Source organism: Pundamilia nyererei, unplaced genomic scaffold, assembly GCF_000239375.1.
Source record: "Pundamilia nyererei isolate P.nyererei 1_Seehausen unplaced genomic scaffold, PunNye1.0 scaffold00001, whole genome shotgun sequence".
Lineage (NCBI taxonomy): Eukaryota > Metazoa > Chordata > Actinopteri > Cichliformes > Cichlidae > Pundamilia > Pundamilia nyererei.
In genome coordinates, this window is record NW_005187402.1 from 9102184 (window position 1) to 9122081 (window position 19898).

Sequence of the window (19898 nt, forward strand, 5' to 3'; positions counted from 1 at the left end):
TCTGAGAGGGGCTATCTGAGCCGGACTCAGGATAACCAGGTGACATGGGCCAGGGTGCTCCGGCACCTCAGATGAAAGGTCGGTGTTATGAGTCCACATCCAAACACCTGGGCCATTTCAGCACACCACAGGGACATCTAGCCTCTTCGCTTTCACCTATAACCTCCGTCTGTGCTTTGGGGAAGAGATACACACATAATTCCCAGGTCTGATGGACCTTTGGTCCAACTCTCAGGCTCTGACCCCCCCCCCAAAAAAAAAACCCCACAAGCTTTCCCAAAGCACGATCAAGCCTTTCTGCACAATTCCCACATCAGAGGTCTTGCCCACATTAATGATTTTTCTGAAATAGACACTTATCAAGTTTTCGGCAGGGCTCCTGACATAATACAAGGTGCCGTATGCAATCTTATGCGGACTTTGTAGACAAAGCCACTGAGGTATTAAGTCAAATAAAAGAAAGATTAAAGTGATATGTGAAGTTAAGGCTTTGAGTTATTGATTTTGTTTAAGATATTAACACCTTATTGAATCCTTTCCAAAACTGTAAGCATTTCATAAATTTATCGCCATTGCAGGATCTGTAAAATCTGAAAGTGGATTAAAGATGATCTAATAAAAACTTCAAAAAACCCTAAATCCGCCCATGGGAAAACTGGGAGGATACAATAAAGGCATATCAGCGTGGGGGGCGTGCGCCTGCGCGTTCGCGTCGTGCAGTGTAGAAGTTTCCCTGCAAGTTTGGAAAGACAAGAGGAGTGCAGCGAGTGGAGTGGCACAAGTTACCGGGACAAAAACAACATAGGAAAAAAATGTATATATGTTAAAAAAAAATTAAGACCTCGATGTTTCTAGCTGTGGCTCTTGTTGGAGTTTATTTTTTAAAACAACTTCACTGGAAACTGTGGCCGGAAACTGCAGGTAAGTAAACCTGATTAGGACCAGAATCAGACGTGTTAAATAATTGGAATACTGTCGAGCAACATGAAGTGAATGTTTATCCGAAGTTAGATCTACGCAAAAATAACAGAGATAAACTACCAGGTTATAAAAAAAAATGCACTAAATGTCAACAGTAGAAATCTTTTGAAACTTAAAAAATGTTTTTCTTTTTTAAGAGCGTTCTTATGAAAAAGTAACGGATGCTATTGCGTTGATGTAGAAAAACAAAGCTCACTTTCCATGTAACATTTCATCCTCCCACGAGTTCTTGGGCAACACGATTTGTCAGATAATATTTTCGCTTGTCAAGATGAATATCTCATTAAATGATGGAGACTGAGATTACCGGTTTGTGCAGCGCGCCCGCGCGGCATGCAGTGGAACAGACTGGAAATCAAGCGCGTCCGTGAAAAAAGTTTGCCAAACCTTATGATTCATTTGGAGAACGCGAGAAATGACGAGAGGATGTGTGTGTGTGTGTGTTTTCCCCAAATCCAAAGCCGTGTAAAGATTAAAGCGTTTCCCTTGAACCCAGACTTTTGAAACTTCTGAGTCATTCTCAGTTGCATTACTAATCCTGCTTAAAAACCTGCTGGTGCAAGCGTGTTCAACCCACTTTCAGATGATGCCCTCCCCAAAGTGAAGAAGGAATACGTAAGAAGCTTGCAGAGCATTTATTTCTGGGCTTTGTGGTTAACTGTGCGTCTTACCTCACCGGTCTCCATATTTTCTAATTAGAAGAGGAAAAGGCGGTGTGGAGGTGTGTGTGTGCGCGCGCGCATTCAGTGAGGTGAAACTGAACAGGATGGGACAAGCTGTTCAAACAGGTCGCAGAGGGGGAAGAGCTCATCCTGCCCAGCTAATGCTTTCCCAAAAAAAAGCCTTGAACTTTCATTGAAAGTTGAACTTGGGCTCAGATTTTTAGCTCGTACCAGTTGTAAGGCTGAAGTCATGGGAGCTCACTGGCCTAGTTGGAAGCTGCCTGACTGGTTTTCAGTTGCAAAACTCTACACCGACTGTTTCTGCTTTCAATAATGTCTGAGATAAGATTTTTAGTTGTTGTTGTTGTTGTTGCTGCTTTGTTTCCTAGACTGGGGTTATTGCTTGACCTTTGGACAAGAGATCACTGGAAGAAAGGCAGACTGACCCTCCCTCAAACAGCCCGGCTGCCTCTATGCACATCAACCTGAGTGTGGCCATCAAGGAATCTCGTGCCTTTCATGGAACACAGCCTGCCCTTCCTGCCGCTGCGGAAGTGACGACCATGGAGCCGCGCGCGGCGCTGGTCGCTCCTCGACCGCCTCCTCTAGCACCTCCACCACCACCGCCGCCGCCTCCTCCCCCGCCTCCCCCCACGGCTTCCACCTCTTCCTCATCCTCACCTTTAAGCCGGGCGGATAGCGCTCGTCGGAGCCGGCTGAGGAAGCTGAACTGGGAGCGCATCCCCAAAGAGAAGGTGGAGGGGAGAAAGAGCGTGTGGAGTGGGGCGGCCCCAGATGAAGATGAGTTCCCCATAGACCTCCATTCCCTGGATGAGCTGTTTGGTCAGAAGGACAGTAAGCCTCGGGACCGAACCAGCACCCTGAGACGGCGCTCTTCACTGCTGCACTGCAGATCCCCTCAGGATAGCTCAGAGGAGGTAAGATCATGTAGATGGTGAGACTGTTTTAAAAAATATTGGGCTCGTTTGTTTTTCTTGCTCTCACAATGTGTCCTTTGCTTTTTGTCCTCTTTCTTTTTTTTCTAAACAGATCTCCTTATTGGACTCCAAACGCAGTATGAACATTGGAATATTTCTACGTCAGTTCAAGATGTAAGCCTAAGAAATTCTTACTGTTGAAATGTTTCAGTTGGTTCACAGAAAGAACAAAGAGGTCATAGGAAAAAAAACCCTCATTAAAGAAGCACATATCATAAATAAAACAAAACGGGTCAGAAGGAAAGAAGATAAGGAGCATAGAAATCAGCTACAGAGCAAACATTCATAAAGGCCTTTTTAAGAAGAGGTTCAAGGGACTCTAATGATGTAGCCAGTCTAATCTCAATAGGCAGACCGTTTTACATAAGGGATTAATTTGGCCTTTTTCAAAGTAATAATTTTAAAAGCAAAGTAGAAGTTATCAGGCAGTCAGAGTGGTTTAACAAGTACAGCAGTAATCTGTTCATATCTCCTAATTGCCACTTATCAGTTTAAGCAGATGTGACGAGAGCTCTGCCTGATGCAGGAATCAACCTGTTTACAGCAGCTAAGAGCAAAAAGGATCTAAGTTTGGAGATTTTCTTGTGCATCATAAAAGAGATAAGGGCCTAAGAATAACTTCTGGCAGACTGCCTAATATTCTTGTCAATGAACCAACCAATTTTACATCACAGAGGCACCTAAGATTGTTGGCTGTCCCACCTTATATAAGTTGTGGGGGTACTGTAATTTATTTCCTGTTTCATATCACTTTATGTACTTGATATTCTTTGCGCTTTGGGCTGTCGGTTGGAGAAGTCCTTGCCCATTTTAGTTCAAAGCATATGGTGATTTTTCTTACGTGTGTTGACATCTCAGAGGTTAAACAGTAGCTGAGGAAGTAAATTGTATTGCATGGATAATGTTTTTAGTTGCAGTGCCAACAGCTAGGCCTTTTCTCTGCATTTCATCAAACCGCCACCAGTACTGGAGGCCGTTTGAAGTGGGATGCATACAGCAGTGCCCAAGGGAGCAGTATTTGACTTGAGTTAAACTGGAGAGAGTGGCCATATGTCAAAGGTGGACAGGTGTCCGTGTTAAAGTGCGAAGCTTCGTCAGGAGAGAGGATGTCTGGTGTCAGGGAGGAGGAGGTGGTGTACCCTGAACAACTGGCTTGGATCTTGAAGGAGGGTGGTAAACAAGCAGCTGGCTTTAGCCTGTCGGCACCTGCTGGTGCCCTTAAAGAGTGTCTAATCTTAAAGCTACCCCCCCCCCCCTGCAGAGAGAGACCTCACTGGTGGCTTGTCATATTCATCTAAAAGCCCGATTAGCATGTTTGCTTGGCTCAAACAAAGCTGCACTTCTTGCAGTGAACGAGAGGTTTCATAGTCATGTATATACATTTGCATACAGTTTAACATCTGAAATGGAATGAAACTAACAAACGATATCTACTTAGCAGAACTACGTGTACTTTAAACTGCAGGAGTACGACATGCCAAGTTTAGGGATTGTCATGCCTCCAAGAGACTCAATTGAAAACCTTTTCTTTTCTAAACTAGATCTGTTGAGACATGTAGGGGAAGCCATTATGTGAAAAGAGCTTCTTCTGTACACAAACATCTGTCTAGTTGGAAGTTTATTTGCCCTCTGTCTGAAGACAGACAGAGCTACTGCTCAAATGTGGGTGGAGTGTAGACAAAATCAAGTCTTTGTATTATCAGTGTCTTAGTAGCCCCCCTTCAATATTATTTCCTCCTTTTATTTAGATTGTTTGGTTTTTCAATGGGTTTTGTTGGAGCAATTAACAAAAGCTCTTTCTGTTTAGAAATAGATGTCCCTTTTTTTTCTTTTTTCCCCCCTCATGCACTGCTTTTACATGTTTTTGTAGGTCGATCTTTATCCGTTGGTGTTAGACAATAAGATTCGGATGTGACAGCTGAGCCATGAATGAGATGAGTTTGTTTGAGGATAAAGGCTGCAAACTGTAGTTTTAGTGCCTGTGATGTGCTGTAGTGGGAATTGGGGAGAGGCTAATGGGAAAACTGCTGAAATGGAGGACAGATGTGTCACTTGCAGAAAGGAATACAGAGATCAAACACCCAGTCATCTCAGTGTCTGCTCTTTCACCCCGTTGTCCTTCAGCCGTCGTCTGTGCATGTCTGCATTTTATTTGCCCAGTGGATATGCTACTTTGCAGTGTGGCGTCAACTGACCCTCCCTCCGTGACACTCGGACTGATAAGAACAGGATAAGCCTCTTTTATTGTGCGATCATTGCAAAACTGGAGCTGATTGTACTCATTTCTTTTGGGTAGCTGTACCTTGACTTGAAAAGAGCATTGCTTGGCAAATGACGTCATGCTGAATTGTGTCTGTTGTGTTTCCGCAGGCCGGCTAAGGAGATAGTTGAGGATATCAGGCAGGGCGCCGGAGGCCGTTACGGAGCGGAGAAGCTCACAGAGCTCTGTAAATTGCTGCCTGACAATGAGGAGGTAAAGCGCCTTTTCTGGCATACAAACGCAACAGTGACAAGCTTCTTCCTCTCTTCCCGCCCTCCTCTAACTCACCATCTGGCTCTGCTTAGAATGATCAAGAGTTAGCCATTACACCATGTTGCATGTGATGTGGTCTGTGTTTCTTAGAGAAGTACCACACTAGGAGATAGTGGAATTGACTGTTAATGGGATGTTGGCAGCTTTACCCAGCCTCTATTCTCCGTCAGGAGTCTCGCCTTAAGAAGTTCAGCGGGGACCGGAGCTGGCTTGGAGAGCCTGATCTTTTCATGCTGCTTTTGGTGGAAGTCCCCAGGTACGCTCTTTATCAACCCCCAGTTTTTGGGGTTTCGTTTTGTTTGTTTGTTTGTTTTTTACCCAAAAAAGTATTCCAAAAGAACTTAACTCCTATTTTCAAATTGATTTTCACTGATGATCGACTGCTTATTTAACCAGTGCAGTGCCTGATGTGCCTGTCATCAATCACCACTCTCCACTGATCAATCTGTTCCCCTGTTTTTCCCTCCTTCACCAGTTTTCGCCTTCGTCTGGATGCCATGATCCTGCAGCAAGAGTTTGACCCTGCTGTGACCTCTCTGTGTGTGGCAGCCAGATGTCTGAGGGAAGCAGCCCGAGGTAAAATAACAGCAGGGAGTTGTGTACTCCGCCACTATAAAGATCTGGGAACCCTGTTGCCCTTTTTTAAATGCTTGTATTTGCAGAAATCCTAGGAGTCAGGATGCAAATGAGATGACTTATTCTGGATGCTAAATACTTTAAAGATTTAGGAGTAACCTGCTGCTAGCAACTTTTTAAAATAAAGGTGTAGTGCAATAGTCATTTTAAGTGTCAGAACAAAGTTGCTGACTTATTTCATGCCCTTCATGTCCGCTTCATTCACACTCCTTCAACCGTGAGGCACAGTATTAAATCTGTCTTTTATGCTCCTAGAACTGCTGAGCTGCCCAGAATTACACTCCATCCTTCGTCTGGTCCTCAAAGCGGGGAACTATATGAATGCAGTGAGTGCTTCTTTATTTCCCTTTCGATTCTTTTAATCTGTTTACAGTTACCCAAACGCTAGTGGTCTGGGTTTGTGTTCAGAGGCGCCGTTCAGACTGCGCACCTGGGTTTTGAATCGTTGTTTGTTTAAAGCTGTCACGTGTTGTGCGTGTGTTTTGTTTTGACCTTGTGCGTGTCTTCTCAGGGTGGATATTCAGGAAATGCTGCTGGTTTTCGAATTTCATCGCTGCTGAAGCTGGCTGACACCAAAGCCAACAAGCCAGGCATGAATTTGCTGCATTTTGTTGCTATGGTAAGATCTGAAATGTAGATGCCGTGAAATATAGTAGCTATTTTCAGTTGAAGAAATACAGTTGGTGTTGGCTCCAAAAAAAAAAAAAAAAAGTAGTTCAAGGCCCTCAAACCAGATTGCTTTGCAGAGCGTCAGATTTTTCTCACCATTGGTAAATGATGTTTTGCTTCCTTTGAAACAATGGATGATTAATCATGTGTTTGTCTCCACAGGAAGCTGTGAAAAAAGACCAGAGTTTACTATCATTTCCCAGCCAACTAGGTCATGTTGGCTCCGCCTCCAGGTCAGTCTTTTTTCCCCCAAATCTATATCCTACTGTTATTTAGTCTGCATGATCATTGTTAATGACAATAATACCTCAAACACTCTACTGAAACAACAAAACACCCAGCTGTCAGCAAAAGATGCATGATTGACAGTGGGGTATGATGGCCACTACTTAAGCTGCTGGACATTTTGACCATTTTTCTTATTTCAATTGATGACTACAGCTGGGTGCTAAGAGATGACTATCTCTCCGAGACTCTCAATTCCTGCACCCTTGCTCCTGCATTCTTGCTAGAATATTTAAAGGGGACATGTTTTGCTCATTTGCAGATTTTAATTCCTGCTTCTTTATGACAAATTCCTAGACACTTTCGATCATGTGCAATCATTTATTTCCAGTCTTTAACTATTCACCCTTTGTTGAGACATACAGTTTATCCACCTGTTTCTGTTCAGTTCACAAAATGATTGCATGTATGTATTTGTCCTCTCCTCCTTTTGCAGGTTTTGTGAAGAGTCTGTGCTTGATGACTTGGCCAAGTTAAAAAGCAGAGTTGCGGCCCTCAAGGCAAATATACAGACTGAGGCAGAGATTCAGAAGCAGACGCAGCCTTTCCTGGAGGTGTGCAAAAAATTAGATTTTTAAATGGACTGTCTCCAACTTGAGGCAGGTTATCTCAAGTTCAAGTTTTGGGGCTTTAATTGAAGGGGTAATGAATATGTTCATGTAAAATGTATCTACAGGTGGCTGAAGAGCGTCTGAAGGAGGCAGAGGACGAGGTGGAGGGTATGAAGATGTCGAGTCAGGCTCTGGTGGAGTTTTTCTGTGAAGATGACAGCACTTTTAAATTGGAGGAGGCTTGCAGGGTCTTTCATTTGTTTTGCCACCGCTTCCAAAGAGCAGTCCAGGTTAGAAGCTGTCGATAGGAAAATTGCGTCATAGGACCTTTAACTGTATGCTAAAGATGAGTGAGCAACTATCCTTTCTCTCTCATTTTTCCATAGGAAAATGCAGAACGTGAATTGAAAGAACAGAAACGTCTGGAACGCCAACGTGAGATGGCAGAAAAGCGTCGCTCTCTGGCAGTTTGCACTGGGTTAGACCTGAGCCTGAGCCTCGCCAGAGAGCCTCCCAGTCAGGAGAGCCAGGATGAGCTGGAAAAACTCCTAGAGAGGAATCTAAGCTACACTTGGAGCCGTCGTAGTCTTAGAAGCTCTGATTCCCGCAGATACCTCCAACACTCTCACAACGATAGCCATCTCCACAACTCACCCTTCCCTGAGCTGGGCAGCAGCCCGACATCAACCAGTTATCACTCAAACAGCTCCTCTGACCACGAGACCTCTGCTGTTCTCTGCAGCTCTCCAGAGACTGATGGCATGTGTTCCCCCATTGACCAAGGACCCGTCCTGAGCCGAGGGAGCACGGCTCGGCACAGCCAAGAAACAAAATTAAACACTGAAGCAGCAACATTTAGTCATTCTCAGCATGAAAGTGGCTTTGTTGTGAAACAACATGGACCTGAGAGTATTTCTTATCTGAGGCAAAACCAATCCAAGTTAACGGGAACTGAAAAAGACGTGGACTTTTCACATGAAAACATGGCTTTAGTTAACTGTTCCTATACAGACTCTAATTCTATTCATAGCAAACCAACCCAGTGTGTTAAAAGCAGAACTTCCACTTACAGGCAGAATTTTGGCCTGCCAGTAATGCCCAGTAATCATCCTATTCACTCAAAATCCAACAGCTCTTGTGTCAATGAGGAATTACAACCATCTGTTCATACAAGTGGAATACAGTCTTGTAGTGACAACAGTACTGGGCTCATTAGGTACTCCAGATCTGAGACCAAACTGCAGTCATCTGTCAGCGCTCCAGTGGAGGAGCAGTCGCAGCCACAGACGAGAGACACACCCTCTATTGAACCAAGTGCTGCGACGTGTTTGCCTGATGGAGTTTTAACAAACCGGACAGACACAGATGTGGTGTCCACACCTGCGGAGGAGACTTGGATGCCCTCCAGTCTACCGGAGTTCAGCCAGTCACAACCAGAGGAGGATCCTGAGTTGCCAAGTACCGAGAGGGAGACGGGGAGGTCATATTCTCGTGTCGGTGAAACGCTGGAGTGCCACACTCTGGTGAAAGGCCTTAGATCCTATGACGCCTTGTCACCCCCAGGCTCCCCACTCCCACGACCAACACCGAGCCTTTGCTCCAAGTGGAGGAAAGAAAGGGAGGTTGACCTTCGAGAGGGGTCGACCCCAGCGTCTCTGACATCAAAGGAAGAGGCTCGAACCATGAAGGTCCCTGTACGCAGTGGGATAGGAGCCAAGAGGGGACTTGTGTCACGTACAGGCCCTTCCAGTAGCACGGGCATTCCCAGGGTACGCTCTAAAACAGATTCTTCATGTGGAAACCCACCCCCTACAAACTCATCAACTCCTACCCGCCTTGCTACTCCTCGTAGTCTGTCTATGCGTTCATCTCCTATTTCTCGAGCGGCTGAGGTGAAGCGAAGTAACAGCACACGGGAGAGAACTGTAAGTGAGGCGCAGGCTCCGGGGAAGCCCACCCTGGCCCGCAGGACTTCAAACAGATCTGTGCCAGAGAAAGGCTCTGGCAGCACCCAGCCACCTTTCATCAGAGGCACTCCTCTCCGCGTTTCCAAACGCCTCGCCCCAAACTCAGAGTCTCAGGTTCCCTGTCAGCCTAGCACTGCCCACAGCCCATCCTCGGCCACAGCCAAGACCATACGTACGGCTGTCATATCGGCAGCTCGAAATAAAACTGCCAAGACGACAAGCACAAGCCCCACTCCTGCTAGTTCTAAAATCCCAACAGCTTCAAGGATACCTGGGCCCAAAATGCCCCGAGGGTCTGCCACCTCCACCGCTCCTGCTGCTCAGCCCCTGTGGAGGTGATGGACATGAATAAGTGCCTCCTCAAACTTCTCCTGCCTTTACAGTTTTGTGATTGTTTGTTTGAGCTCATTAAAAATAGATTTGTGTGACATGCATGTGTAGTCTGAGTGCTCGGTTTCTACATGTGCAATAGGACCGTGAGGTGGGAGCATCGGGGATACTTCATCTCTTGTTTCACAGGATAGGGGATTTTCTACAGTCTACCTCTATTTACACCCATTTGTGTCCTTTGCAGGCAATAGGACAAGAAAACTCTGTCTCCAGTTGTAGAACAGGTTGATACTTAAGTCACAGTAATAAAATGCAACACTACTCTGTGCCTTGTATGTACAAGTGTGCTGCCAGAAGTGTAATCTGGCAAACCGTTTCAGTCTCTTGTATGGAACAAAACACTTTTTTTTTTCCTTTTTCTTTTTTAGGAATGCGTCCAAATGTGAATACTGTGACCTCTCTGTTAAGTGATCATGGTGTTCTCAAACTTGGCTGTCTTACAGTCCTAACCGAACTCGGTACAATATTGAACTATTCATCCTGTTGTGGTGAGGCCTCATCATTATGATGCACTTTATAAACTGAAGAAGAGGCTGTTGGGGGATTGTTATTATTATTTTGCTTATTTTATATCAAAAGAGTAAGTTTATTGAATAGCAGTGGTTGTTATTCGCTGTATTATATGGTTTTGTAAACAACAGAAGAGAAATAAAGATAGCGATGTGAAACTGTTATTGTCTGAGAAATGTGCTTGTCAGTATATATTCTTTATTTTAAAATATAAATATATTGTGTCTGTTCAGTATGCATTTGCTTTCAGCTGCAGCTCTTGCTGTCTTCTTGTCACCCCTCCATTTTTCTCTCCCTCTTGCTACATCTCTTGACACAGTCACCCCCATTCCTGTCAGTGGTTGTAGTCATGGAAATGCTGCAGACGTCCCGGGGAATCTCCTGGCAGAATAGTGGGGTGCAGGGGGTGGGGTGGAGGGTGACTGTGGGTGTAGGGGTCCCAGTGGGAATTCTCCCTTTATAGGCTTCGGTGACGCCAGAACCTCTTGGGAAAGGCAATAAACTGGTGCCTCTTTGTGTTCTCGAGTGTCCGGTTGTTGGTCACCGCTGGCCTTTTAACCTGCCACAGTGTATAAGTGGTGACATCAACAGCAGATCTCCAGGGGTGTAAGACGGAGCAGTCTAAAGTGATCCCTCTTTTTAGCTTCTTTCTGCAGTGATCTGAATGCACTGGATTAGTGGGAATAATGACTTGTCTGAAGGTGAATATGTGATATATGAGCTTAAAGACTGCTGCTCATCAAAGAGGATGAGGTCCAAAAGATACACAACAGGGTCTTTTATGGTCTGTTTGTATGCAGAGAAATTTAAGTCTGCAGACCTCTCTTTAAATGGGCAAATGCAGGAACAGCCTTCCTCATTTGCAGTTAGACTGATTGAAAGTGCAATATGGGCATATTTTCGGGTCTATTTTTAGAATGAGAGGCCTATATTGGAAAAGTTTGGTCAAGAGTGATAATGTGAAAGTGAATCATTGTTTGCCTCTATGTTCTGTCCCAGACTCGCTACTTCTCCTGGGTGTAGCTACACAAACCTGCTCTTTAATCATTTGCCAACCAACTTTCTTTATAAAAACACTTTAGAAAACATCAATCACTGGCCAAAGTGCTGAACATAGAAATAAAAATACATCAGGATAAAATAAAATAAAATATCTGACATATGGAATCAAAAGAAACCAAAAATAACAAGGTGACACAAGACAGTGAAATATTTGACTTGATATTCTGTAGCCACGGAGACAGGATTAGCATAAATTAGAAGTTTAGATTTCTATGGTGTCATCACAGCATTATTTAAAGAGGGTATATCATAGTTCCAACTAGACAACTTGCAAAAGCCAAAATGTCAACAGTGAGTTTACTGCAAAGAGAAAATATCTGAAGAAATGTCAAAATGTCTTTTAAATCTTGGCCAACTGTTACTGCTCCACGTGCTGTGAGTGGTGGTAATAATCTAGGTGGGATAAGTCTACCTGCTTGATTCTTTTTGTTTACATTAACATCAACATCACATTAACAAACTGATATTTTTTTCAAACCACAGAAGGCCACACTGAGCCCTGGTTCTTTAGAACAGAAGACAGGAAGCCAGATGGACAATTCATAAGCAGCACAAGGAAAGACTGCGCTGAGGACAAGTGTAAGTAAGACATTCAGAGATATTTACTTTTGTTTTATTGTTATTGATCAGCTCTGAGCCCCTGTGTAGAGTTCAGAGGTCTAATTGCTTTTCGTTTTTGCAGCTGCTTTCACAAAGAAGAGTGGCAAACATAAATCTAGCCACAATGAAACTGAGGAGCCACTCAATGAAAAGAGCAAAACATCTAGCTCAAGGGAGGAGTCCAGCCGCTCCATTTACAAGACTGATGTCCCCTTACCCAGCACATACAACAGTCATAGGCTAGGTAAGAATATGTTGAAATCCCATATGCAATGACAGAAAAAAGGGCTGTTTTCCTCAGAAAATCTCCAAGCTTAGCTGGTATTCATCTGATAATTAGTAGGGACATTCTAACAAAGCCTGTATAAATGTGTAGATAAACTAAGCCAATGTTGGCTGTTTTCCATGCAATAATCAAGACCCCCATGTCTGTTTTGTGTCTCTGTAGAGGACTTTGGATCAAAATATGAAGAGCTGGATCTGCTGGGTGGAGGAGGTTACCGGACTGTCTACTTTGGAAAACACAAAGAAGACAATATCCGAGTATGACTTGTTATATGTGTAGCTCACAGTTCTTCTAGTAAATCCTGTGCACTGTGTGCTTTTTCTAAACCACATTTTCTCTGTAATGCAGGTTGTTATAAAACATGTTTTTCAGAATCGTGTCGACCGCCTACCAATGGTAAGTGATGTTTGTCCTTTCCCTTGACACTTTTGCTTTTTGTTTTGGAAAGTTTGTGTTGAGAAACACGAATATTTCACAGCATGTCAAGAAAATGTCCTGCCTGAACACATGGCGCATATTATTCATTGTTTGAACACTGACCTAAATTTTCTCTGGTTCTAAAGCTTCTTAATGGTAAAATGACCAAAGTTCCCGTGGAAGTGGCATTGCTGATGAAAGTTGGGGCAGGACCACAGAATACAAGCAGCAATGTTACCCCAGTACTACTGGAGTGGTTAGACTCAGTAAACGAACTTATTATGGTCTTTGAAAGACAGAAAAAAAACATCAAGTTGGATGTGTATCTGCAATGCAGAAACAGGTTTCTGCATGAGAGTGAGGTTAAGGTAAGTGAGTGGTAGGAAGGAAATACAGTATCTCACAAAAGTGAATACACCCCTCACATTTTGGTAAGTATTTTGTTCTATCTTTTCATGGGACAACATTGCAGATATGACACTTTCATAAAATATAAACAGTGTACAGCTTGTAAAACAGTGTAAATTTGGTGTCCCCTCTAAATAACTCAATGTACGGCCATTAATGTCTAAACCACTTGCAACAAAAGTGAGAACACCCCTTCAGATACTGGGCCACAGGGCAGTACTCCAACATGATAACAACCCCAAAACACTCCCAAAAAGACCAGTGCCTTGCTAAATAAACTGAGGGTAAAGGTACTTGACTGGCCAACCATGTTTCCAGACCATCTGTAGGGCAAATGGAAGGTGGAGGAGCGCAAGGTCTCTTACATCCACCGGCTCCCTGATGTCATCATCAGAGCGGACGAGAAGCCTAGTGGCACCCTGTGAAGCTCTAGAGAACTCCATGTCCAACAGAGTTAAGGCAGTGTTGGAAAATAATGGTTGCCACGCAAAATATTAACACTTCGGGCACAATTTGGACATTTTCATCTAGGGGGTACTCACTTTTGTTGCCAGCGGTTCAGACGTTAATGGCTGTATGTTGAGTTATGTTGAGGTGACAGCAAATTTACACTGTTATACAAGCTCTACACTGACTACTTTACATTGTATCAAAGTGCCAAATCTTCAATGTTGTCCCATGAAAAGATAGAATAAAAAAAAATAAAAATAAAAATATTCACAAAAATGTGAGGGGTCTACTAACTTTTGTGAGATAATATATATAGCAATCTTTCATGGATAATGCAAAGCTTGTGGCTTGAACATACCTTTCTTTTCTTCGTCAGAATATAATGAGAAAGCTGGTAGATGCAGCTATTGAGATGCATTCCAGGGGTGTATTTCATCGGGACATTAAGGCAAACAACATTGTGATTGAAGTATCAGCTGATCTTTCAACGTATCGACAAGTGAAATACATTGATTTTGGCTGTGGAGCCACTTTTACTCCAGAAGCAGTCACTCGAAGAAGTGGTAGGTTATCAGTCCCAGTGTTCAAATGTTCTGGACTGTCCATGCATCTTGTGTCCATGTGAATTCCTCACCATTATTAATATTTCTCTGGATTTCAGAGATAACTCTGGACTTGTATGAATCCAACGCGAATACAGCAGACTGCATCACAGTTTTGCAGCTAGGCACTGTGATGGATAAGCTGTTGCACTACATACTCCCAGACACCTCCACCAAATCGAAATCTAGGACACGTAGCGACATTTCAGACGGTAAGCTGGATGTTGATTCCCCAACCTGTTGCAATTTGTGTTTGAAGTGTTTTCTGTGTTATCTTTGCCTTTGTCTGTATCGATCATCCACATGTGAATTTACAGGAACACAAAAATGTGACACCTCTATTTTATTTCTGTAAAGACTGCAAGGATTTTCTGTCAGGTTCTCTGAACCAGATCCATAAAGACCGCCTAACCCTGGAGGAACTTAAAAATCATCCTTGGCCCAACTGACGTCTCTACTCTGACAAATACAGGGTCATGGAGCAGAAGCTCCAACAGAGAAGTATTTATTAAAATTAAATAGCCATGTTGTAATTCTGTGCATTTCATTACCAGAATAAACTGATTCACAAGCAAATTATTTGATTCCTTGGATTAGCCTTTAACCCTTGAGGTACATTTTCCTATACCATCATATGTTTCTGAGGTTTACAGTTCTTTGTGGATCAAACCAGCTAAATTCTACAGTTTATAAGCACATATATGTATGTTGTATTTTCTTTTGTGTTAATACAATTTATTAACAAATAAAAGCATCGATGCAATACAAGATACAATTCAAAATGTATAAAACAATAACATAAAAAATAAACATCTCAAACTGTGTTGAAAGTCAAAAAGAAGAGGCTGGTCTTGAGAGCGGAATAAAAAAAATGGGCAGTGAAGAAGCCCGGTAACGAATTCCACAATTCACCACGATGAGAGGAAAGCATTGGTAACCGTTTCTGTCCAGGAGGACTAAGAAAATGTTTGACTAAAGTGTGAACAACATAATCACAATAATTTGATTCTTTTTATCACTGAGCCACATTACATATACAATCATATTGCTGTGTATCTATGCGATTTACTGTTCTTTGTGTATTATGCCAGCTACATTCTACAATTTATAGATGTTGCATGGAGTTAACTATCCTGTCTTTCTGCATCTGTGAGAGAACAAATCATCACACATCGGCTTGGGGAAGGTACACTAGCTGTACCTTTGGTTTAAACCCAGAACCTTCTTGCTCTGAAGCCACAATGCCAATGCATCCCTGTGTATAGCAATTTAACCCCTTCTACTCTCTGCCCCACATTGGCTTAACTTCTGTATGCTTACATAGATGTCACAAACATCCTGAGGCTGATCCTGCATTAAGTTAAATATGTGAACGCTGCTGCTTCCCCTGTGGGATAGGCTCCAGCCCCCCTTCCACAAGCCTGAATTTGATAAGGAGAAGAAAACAGATGGATGGAATATTAAATAAACACATTTTAAGAAAGAGGTTCTCTAATGTGAATATTAACTAGAATAAACAGACCACATTAAGCACTTATGTTTCCATTTCAGTTTATTATTATTATTATTATTATTATTATTATGATTATTATTATTATTATTATTGCATTAATGAGATATACTACAGCATATTGTAAAGGAGGGATAGTTTAGCACTTGAAAAGTTGATTTAGCATTTAGTTACTATGTCAAATATTGGTAATGTAGTAAAATAAAACTGTTAGAAAAGTGTAATTTAAGTAAAAAGTGATTTGGTTAATGTGAGTGTACAACTCACCTCGTTTTGTTCTTACTTTTCTCTTTGGCTCCGCATATTTTTCGGCTACATGAGTGCAACGTCATGACAATAGCTTTACACCGCCATCTAGTGTTATGCAAACGACTGACTCAAAATAGAACTACAATTACCAGCTTGCATTACTTCCCAACGTCGGTTTTTACGTGACAGACAGCTCCCCGGATGCGGCTGTGATTGACTATACCAGGCAAAAAGAGATCGAAAGCCAAGTGGCGGTAAGTCATGAAAACCGTTATATTTCTTTCGTACAGCCCGAAACTACTTCTGAAGTATATACAAAAATTGAGCAGGAATTTTGAGAAGCTGGTGGGGCAATAACTGGTCCTAAACATATCTTTTTGAGAAAGTGACTTGTAAATCAAGTTTCAGCTTGTTTGCTAACTAGCTAGCTCGCTAGCCACCAAATTCGCTAGTTCCTTAGCTCGATGCTAGTAAGAGAGTAGCTATATGCTAGGGGAACGCCTAGTATTAAAAGTGAACAGCAGTAAAGTGTAAACAACCGGTAAAAAACGCCTCTTGTTTTCCATTCACACCCCGGCCTCTCCTGGACAACAACTTTTATAAAGTTTGTTAATTAGGGAGCATCTGGAATTGGAGCGTACCTATGTAACGGTGATGAACGCTACGTCGATTAGTTAACGACGGGGACAGTTAGCTCAGTTGCTAACTGGGTGAAAAGCTGTACTGCTAATAAAACGGATATCTTGTGTTATGATCCCTTCACCGGTTAACGATCATGCAGGGAATGAAATTGCATGTTTATCACTACACAGTATGTGTATATGTTGCTGTTAGCAGTTATTCAGGTGTTTTTCCCCCCTGTTGCCAGGTGCTGCAGCCCCAGTGGTCGTAGGCAGGATGCAGACCATAAAGTGTGTGGTGGTGGGTGACGGGGCAGTGGGTAAAACCTGCCTGCTCATCTCTTATACAACCAATGCCTTTCCTGAAGAGTACATTCCCACAGTGTTTGACAACTACAGCGCTCAGATGAGTGTGGATGGCCGCACTGTCAGCCTCAACCTGTGGGACACGGCAGGCCAAGAGGAGTATGACCGCTTGCGCACTCTGTCCTATCCCCAAACCAATGTGTTCATTATATGCTTTTCCATCGGCAGCCCCTCCTCACACGCCAATGTCAGGCACAAGTGGCACCCTGAGGTGTCTCACCACTGCCCAAATGTGCCCATCCTGCTGGTAGGCACAAAGAAGGACCTAAGAAGTGACGCAGAAACGGTGAAGAAGTTAAAGGAGCAGGGTCTGGTCCCTACAACCCAGCAGCAGGGCAATGCCCTAGCCAAGCAGATTGGGGCTGTTAAATACATGGAGTGTTCTGCACTGCTGCAGGATGGGGTCAAGGAGGTGTTTTCTGAAGCTGTGAGGGCAGTGTTGTATCCAGTCACGAAAAAGAAAAAAGAAAAGTGTGTGCTTTTGTAATGAATGGTTCCCAGATTTGGACTGTGGAGAGGGGATGGTGGAGATCCACGGATGCAAAGGGAAGGCTGAGGAACAAAGGTCACCAATCGGCTGTCTCCGTATCACCTCTGGCAGTTTTTGGCTCCTCTGTTACTCTTTTCTTCCTTCTTCATCGCCAGGAGGATCTCGCCGTGTTGCCATCATCACCAAAATGACCATGCCTTAATGAGAGCGACTGACCGTTTCTCCTCTATTTTTCTTGCATTTTAACTTTTGATATTTACACGTTTCATTTTACATCTGTTCTACATTTTTAGCTTCTCTGCTTTGCCTTATAAAATGCTGATAATGGTTGCCACAAGCCATAATAACATCTAAACCAACAAACCAACCAAGCTACCCTGTTTGACTGGAGAGAAGAGATCTGCCTTTGTTCAGGTGGAGAACTAATGACTACCTCAAATTCTCACCTAGGTTGCATCTCATGAGTCTCAAGCAAGGTTACCATCAAGATGCTTTGACTTTGACTATTTAGACGTAATGAACAGCCGAGTAGAAGGTGAACAAGTTTTAATTTCAAGCAGTTTGAGCCCAGACATGGTTTGATGACTCCTGGGGAAATGCCAGTAGCCCTTAAACCAAATGCACAGATTAAAGGTTAAATTCCCTTATTACAATTCCCTTGTGCTCAGTCTGGTGTGTTAGAGCTGTTGGCAGGCTGCCCCTTCAGCCTCTCGCACTGCTCTTTCACTTCTCCACACGGAAGAACCAGTAGGTCTTTGAAGATAAGCCAGACCCATTAAAAGCAGCACACCATTTGTCCTCTTCAGTAATGGAGGAGCAGGTGTAATAAAGACTCAGCCAAATTAACTGATGCTGGTACAGGAGTTTTGGAGCTTACGCAGTCAGGAAGTCAGGTTGTCGTGAAGCTTCTCTGTCTACTTATTAACTGTTGAAGCTCACACCGAGTGCCATTTAAAAACATGCCTAAGAATTTCTCTCTGATAGGGTGGTGGTCAAGGAGGCTGTATTTTGTCTAATCATAGTGAATTTACTCTGTAAATGATTTTTTTTTTCCATAAATGTTTTTTTAACCTACAAGTACGGCCAAAGGTAAATGTTTTTGTAATAGTCTGTTTATTTGATCAGTAAGAGGTATGTGTGTTGTAGTTAATATTTCAATTTGATAAACCAGAACTCCATATTTCTTTTCAGTTTCATTATTGTCTTCCACTGAAATTCATCAATTATGACACCGCTTAACTGAATCAGTAAAGCAATATGTTTTAACTGGCTTACATTGGCTATATACTTGTAATACGCTATTGTCTTGGTTTCATCATAGAAGAACCGTGATGGCTCCCTTTTTAATCATGTAATAGAAGTTTTTGTACAATATGAAAGGAGCCTTTATTTTTTTGGTTAGGTGCCTTATCTAAATCAAAGACAATAGCAGTCTTCTTCGTCAAACCCAAAGCTTCTCATTGTAGCTCTGAAAGTGCCACAAGATGTTTAAGCACAGGTCCCACCCAACTCAAGAGTTTTATTTTTGTGAATTTTCAGAAGCCCTCTGCCTTACTTCCTGCCAGTAAATACACTCATCTTGCAGACTTTTTTTTTTCAAGACACAGGTGCTAAACTGACATCTTGTGCAGCAAGTCTTTGCATTTGTGAAACGAAGCTCTTGAGTTCCACACTTCTTAACAGATTGCGGTTCCCTGCATTGCATGGTGGAATAAGGCACAAGCGGAACTTGCACATATGGTTAGCAAAAAGGTGTGTAGGTGGAACGTGCTTTGTCACATCTGAAGATTTTTATACGTTTTTGTAAAATAGTTTTTGTAATGACTAGCTGCTCTTTTTATTTTTTATTTTTTGCTTACAGCTGGCAGCAAATATAGAAACCCTTTTTTACTATAGTTATTTTCATGTACACCTTTGAGCGGGTATATAATAAGTCAGCCTAGATTGTGGCCGGTGTAAAGTCTAGAATAACTGAAGTGCAAACCGAGCAAGAGGTTTTTGTGATAACAGTGATGCGGTTTGACATCTGCCAGAAGATGTGTGAACATTTCCCAGATAGGTTTGTGGAGAGTTGAATGTAAGTGCACGTTATGTTAAAAACTGTCATCTGTGGTGAGTTCGTTTTTTTTTTTCTTTCCATGTCCCAAATTCACTTAGATGATGCTGTTAAAGTGGAACATACACCTGTGGGCTCTGTGTCTGTGTCCTGGAGCTGTATGCTACCGTGTGCGTGGTACTACGCTTTTACACTGGGAACTTGATTTGTAGAAATCTGTAATTGTTTTATAAATAACAAAAGCATATTTGTATAAATGAACTAACAGTGAAATGATTTTTAAATTATGCCAAATAAAACGGTGGTTTAAACCATTTAATTTTTTTTTTCTTAAACCCATGACCCATGACTGTCTTCCTCTGATTTGGTTCCTTGCTGTTTTGCTGTAGCATTGCATGCAATCAGTGCAGATCTTTGCAGCTAGAGGGATGTAATGCAAGAAGAAAGTCGTGCTGAAGTGCAGAACAAACTAGAGTAACACATTTACACACGCTTACAGCTCAGGAAACCACATTATGTTCCTGTAGCACACATACTGTAATGCTATCTTTCATGTTAATGTTACAGTTACAGAGTCCAAACACTAGATGGACACAGCCC

At 42.7% G+C, this 19898-nt stretch overlaps 3 protein-coding genes across 3 annotated transcripts; all 3 read left to right on the plus strand.

Annotated features, from left to right (window-relative positions):
• The first annotated feature begins 707 nt into the window (after positions 1 to 707).
• On the plus strand, positions 708 to 9714 carry fhdc2 (FH2 domain containing 2). Its single transcript, XM_005719731.1, has 12 exons — positions 708 to 921; positions 2033 to 2581; positions 2694 to 2755; positions 5012 to 5114; positions 5345 to 5430; positions 5650 to 5750; positions 6066 to 6136; positions 6322 to 6429; positions 6642 to 6712; positions 7201 to 7318; positions 7441 to 7605; positions 7702 to 9714. The coding sequence occupies exons 2-12, from the start codon at positions 2117 to 2119 to the stop codon at positions 9619 to 9621; spliced, it is 3270 nt and encodes a 1089-aa protein (XP_005719788.1). The 5' UTR covers positions 708 to 921; positions 2033 to 2116; the 3' UTR covers positions 9622 to 9714.
• An 817-nt stretch (positions 9715 to 10531) lies between these two features.
• LOC102192732 (serine/threonine-protein kinase pim-2-like) lies at positions 10532 to 14456 on the plus strand. Its single transcript, XM_005719944.1, has 8 exons — positions 10532 to 10574; positions 11927 to 12088; positions 12293 to 12387; positions 12479 to 12526; positions 12694 to 12915; positions 13782 to 13968; positions 14067 to 14219; positions 14365 to 14456. The coding sequence occupies exons 1-8, from the start codon at positions 10532 to 10534 to the stop codon at positions 14454 to 14456; spliced, it is 1002 nt and encodes a 333-aa protein (XP_005720001.1).
• A 1477-nt stretch (positions 14457 to 15933) lies between these two features.
• Positions 15934 to 19633, plus strand: rhogd (ras homolog gene family, member Gd). Its single transcript, XM_005719730.1, has 2 exons — positions 15934 to 16020; positions 16635 to 19633. Exon 2 carries the CDS (start codon positions 16664 to 16666, stop codon positions 17237 to 17239), a length of 576 nt encoding a protein of 191 aa, XP_005719787.1. The 5' UTR covers positions 15934 to 16020; positions 16635 to 16663; the 3' UTR covers positions 17240 to 19633.
• Positions 19634 to 19898: the final 265 nt, after the last annotated feature.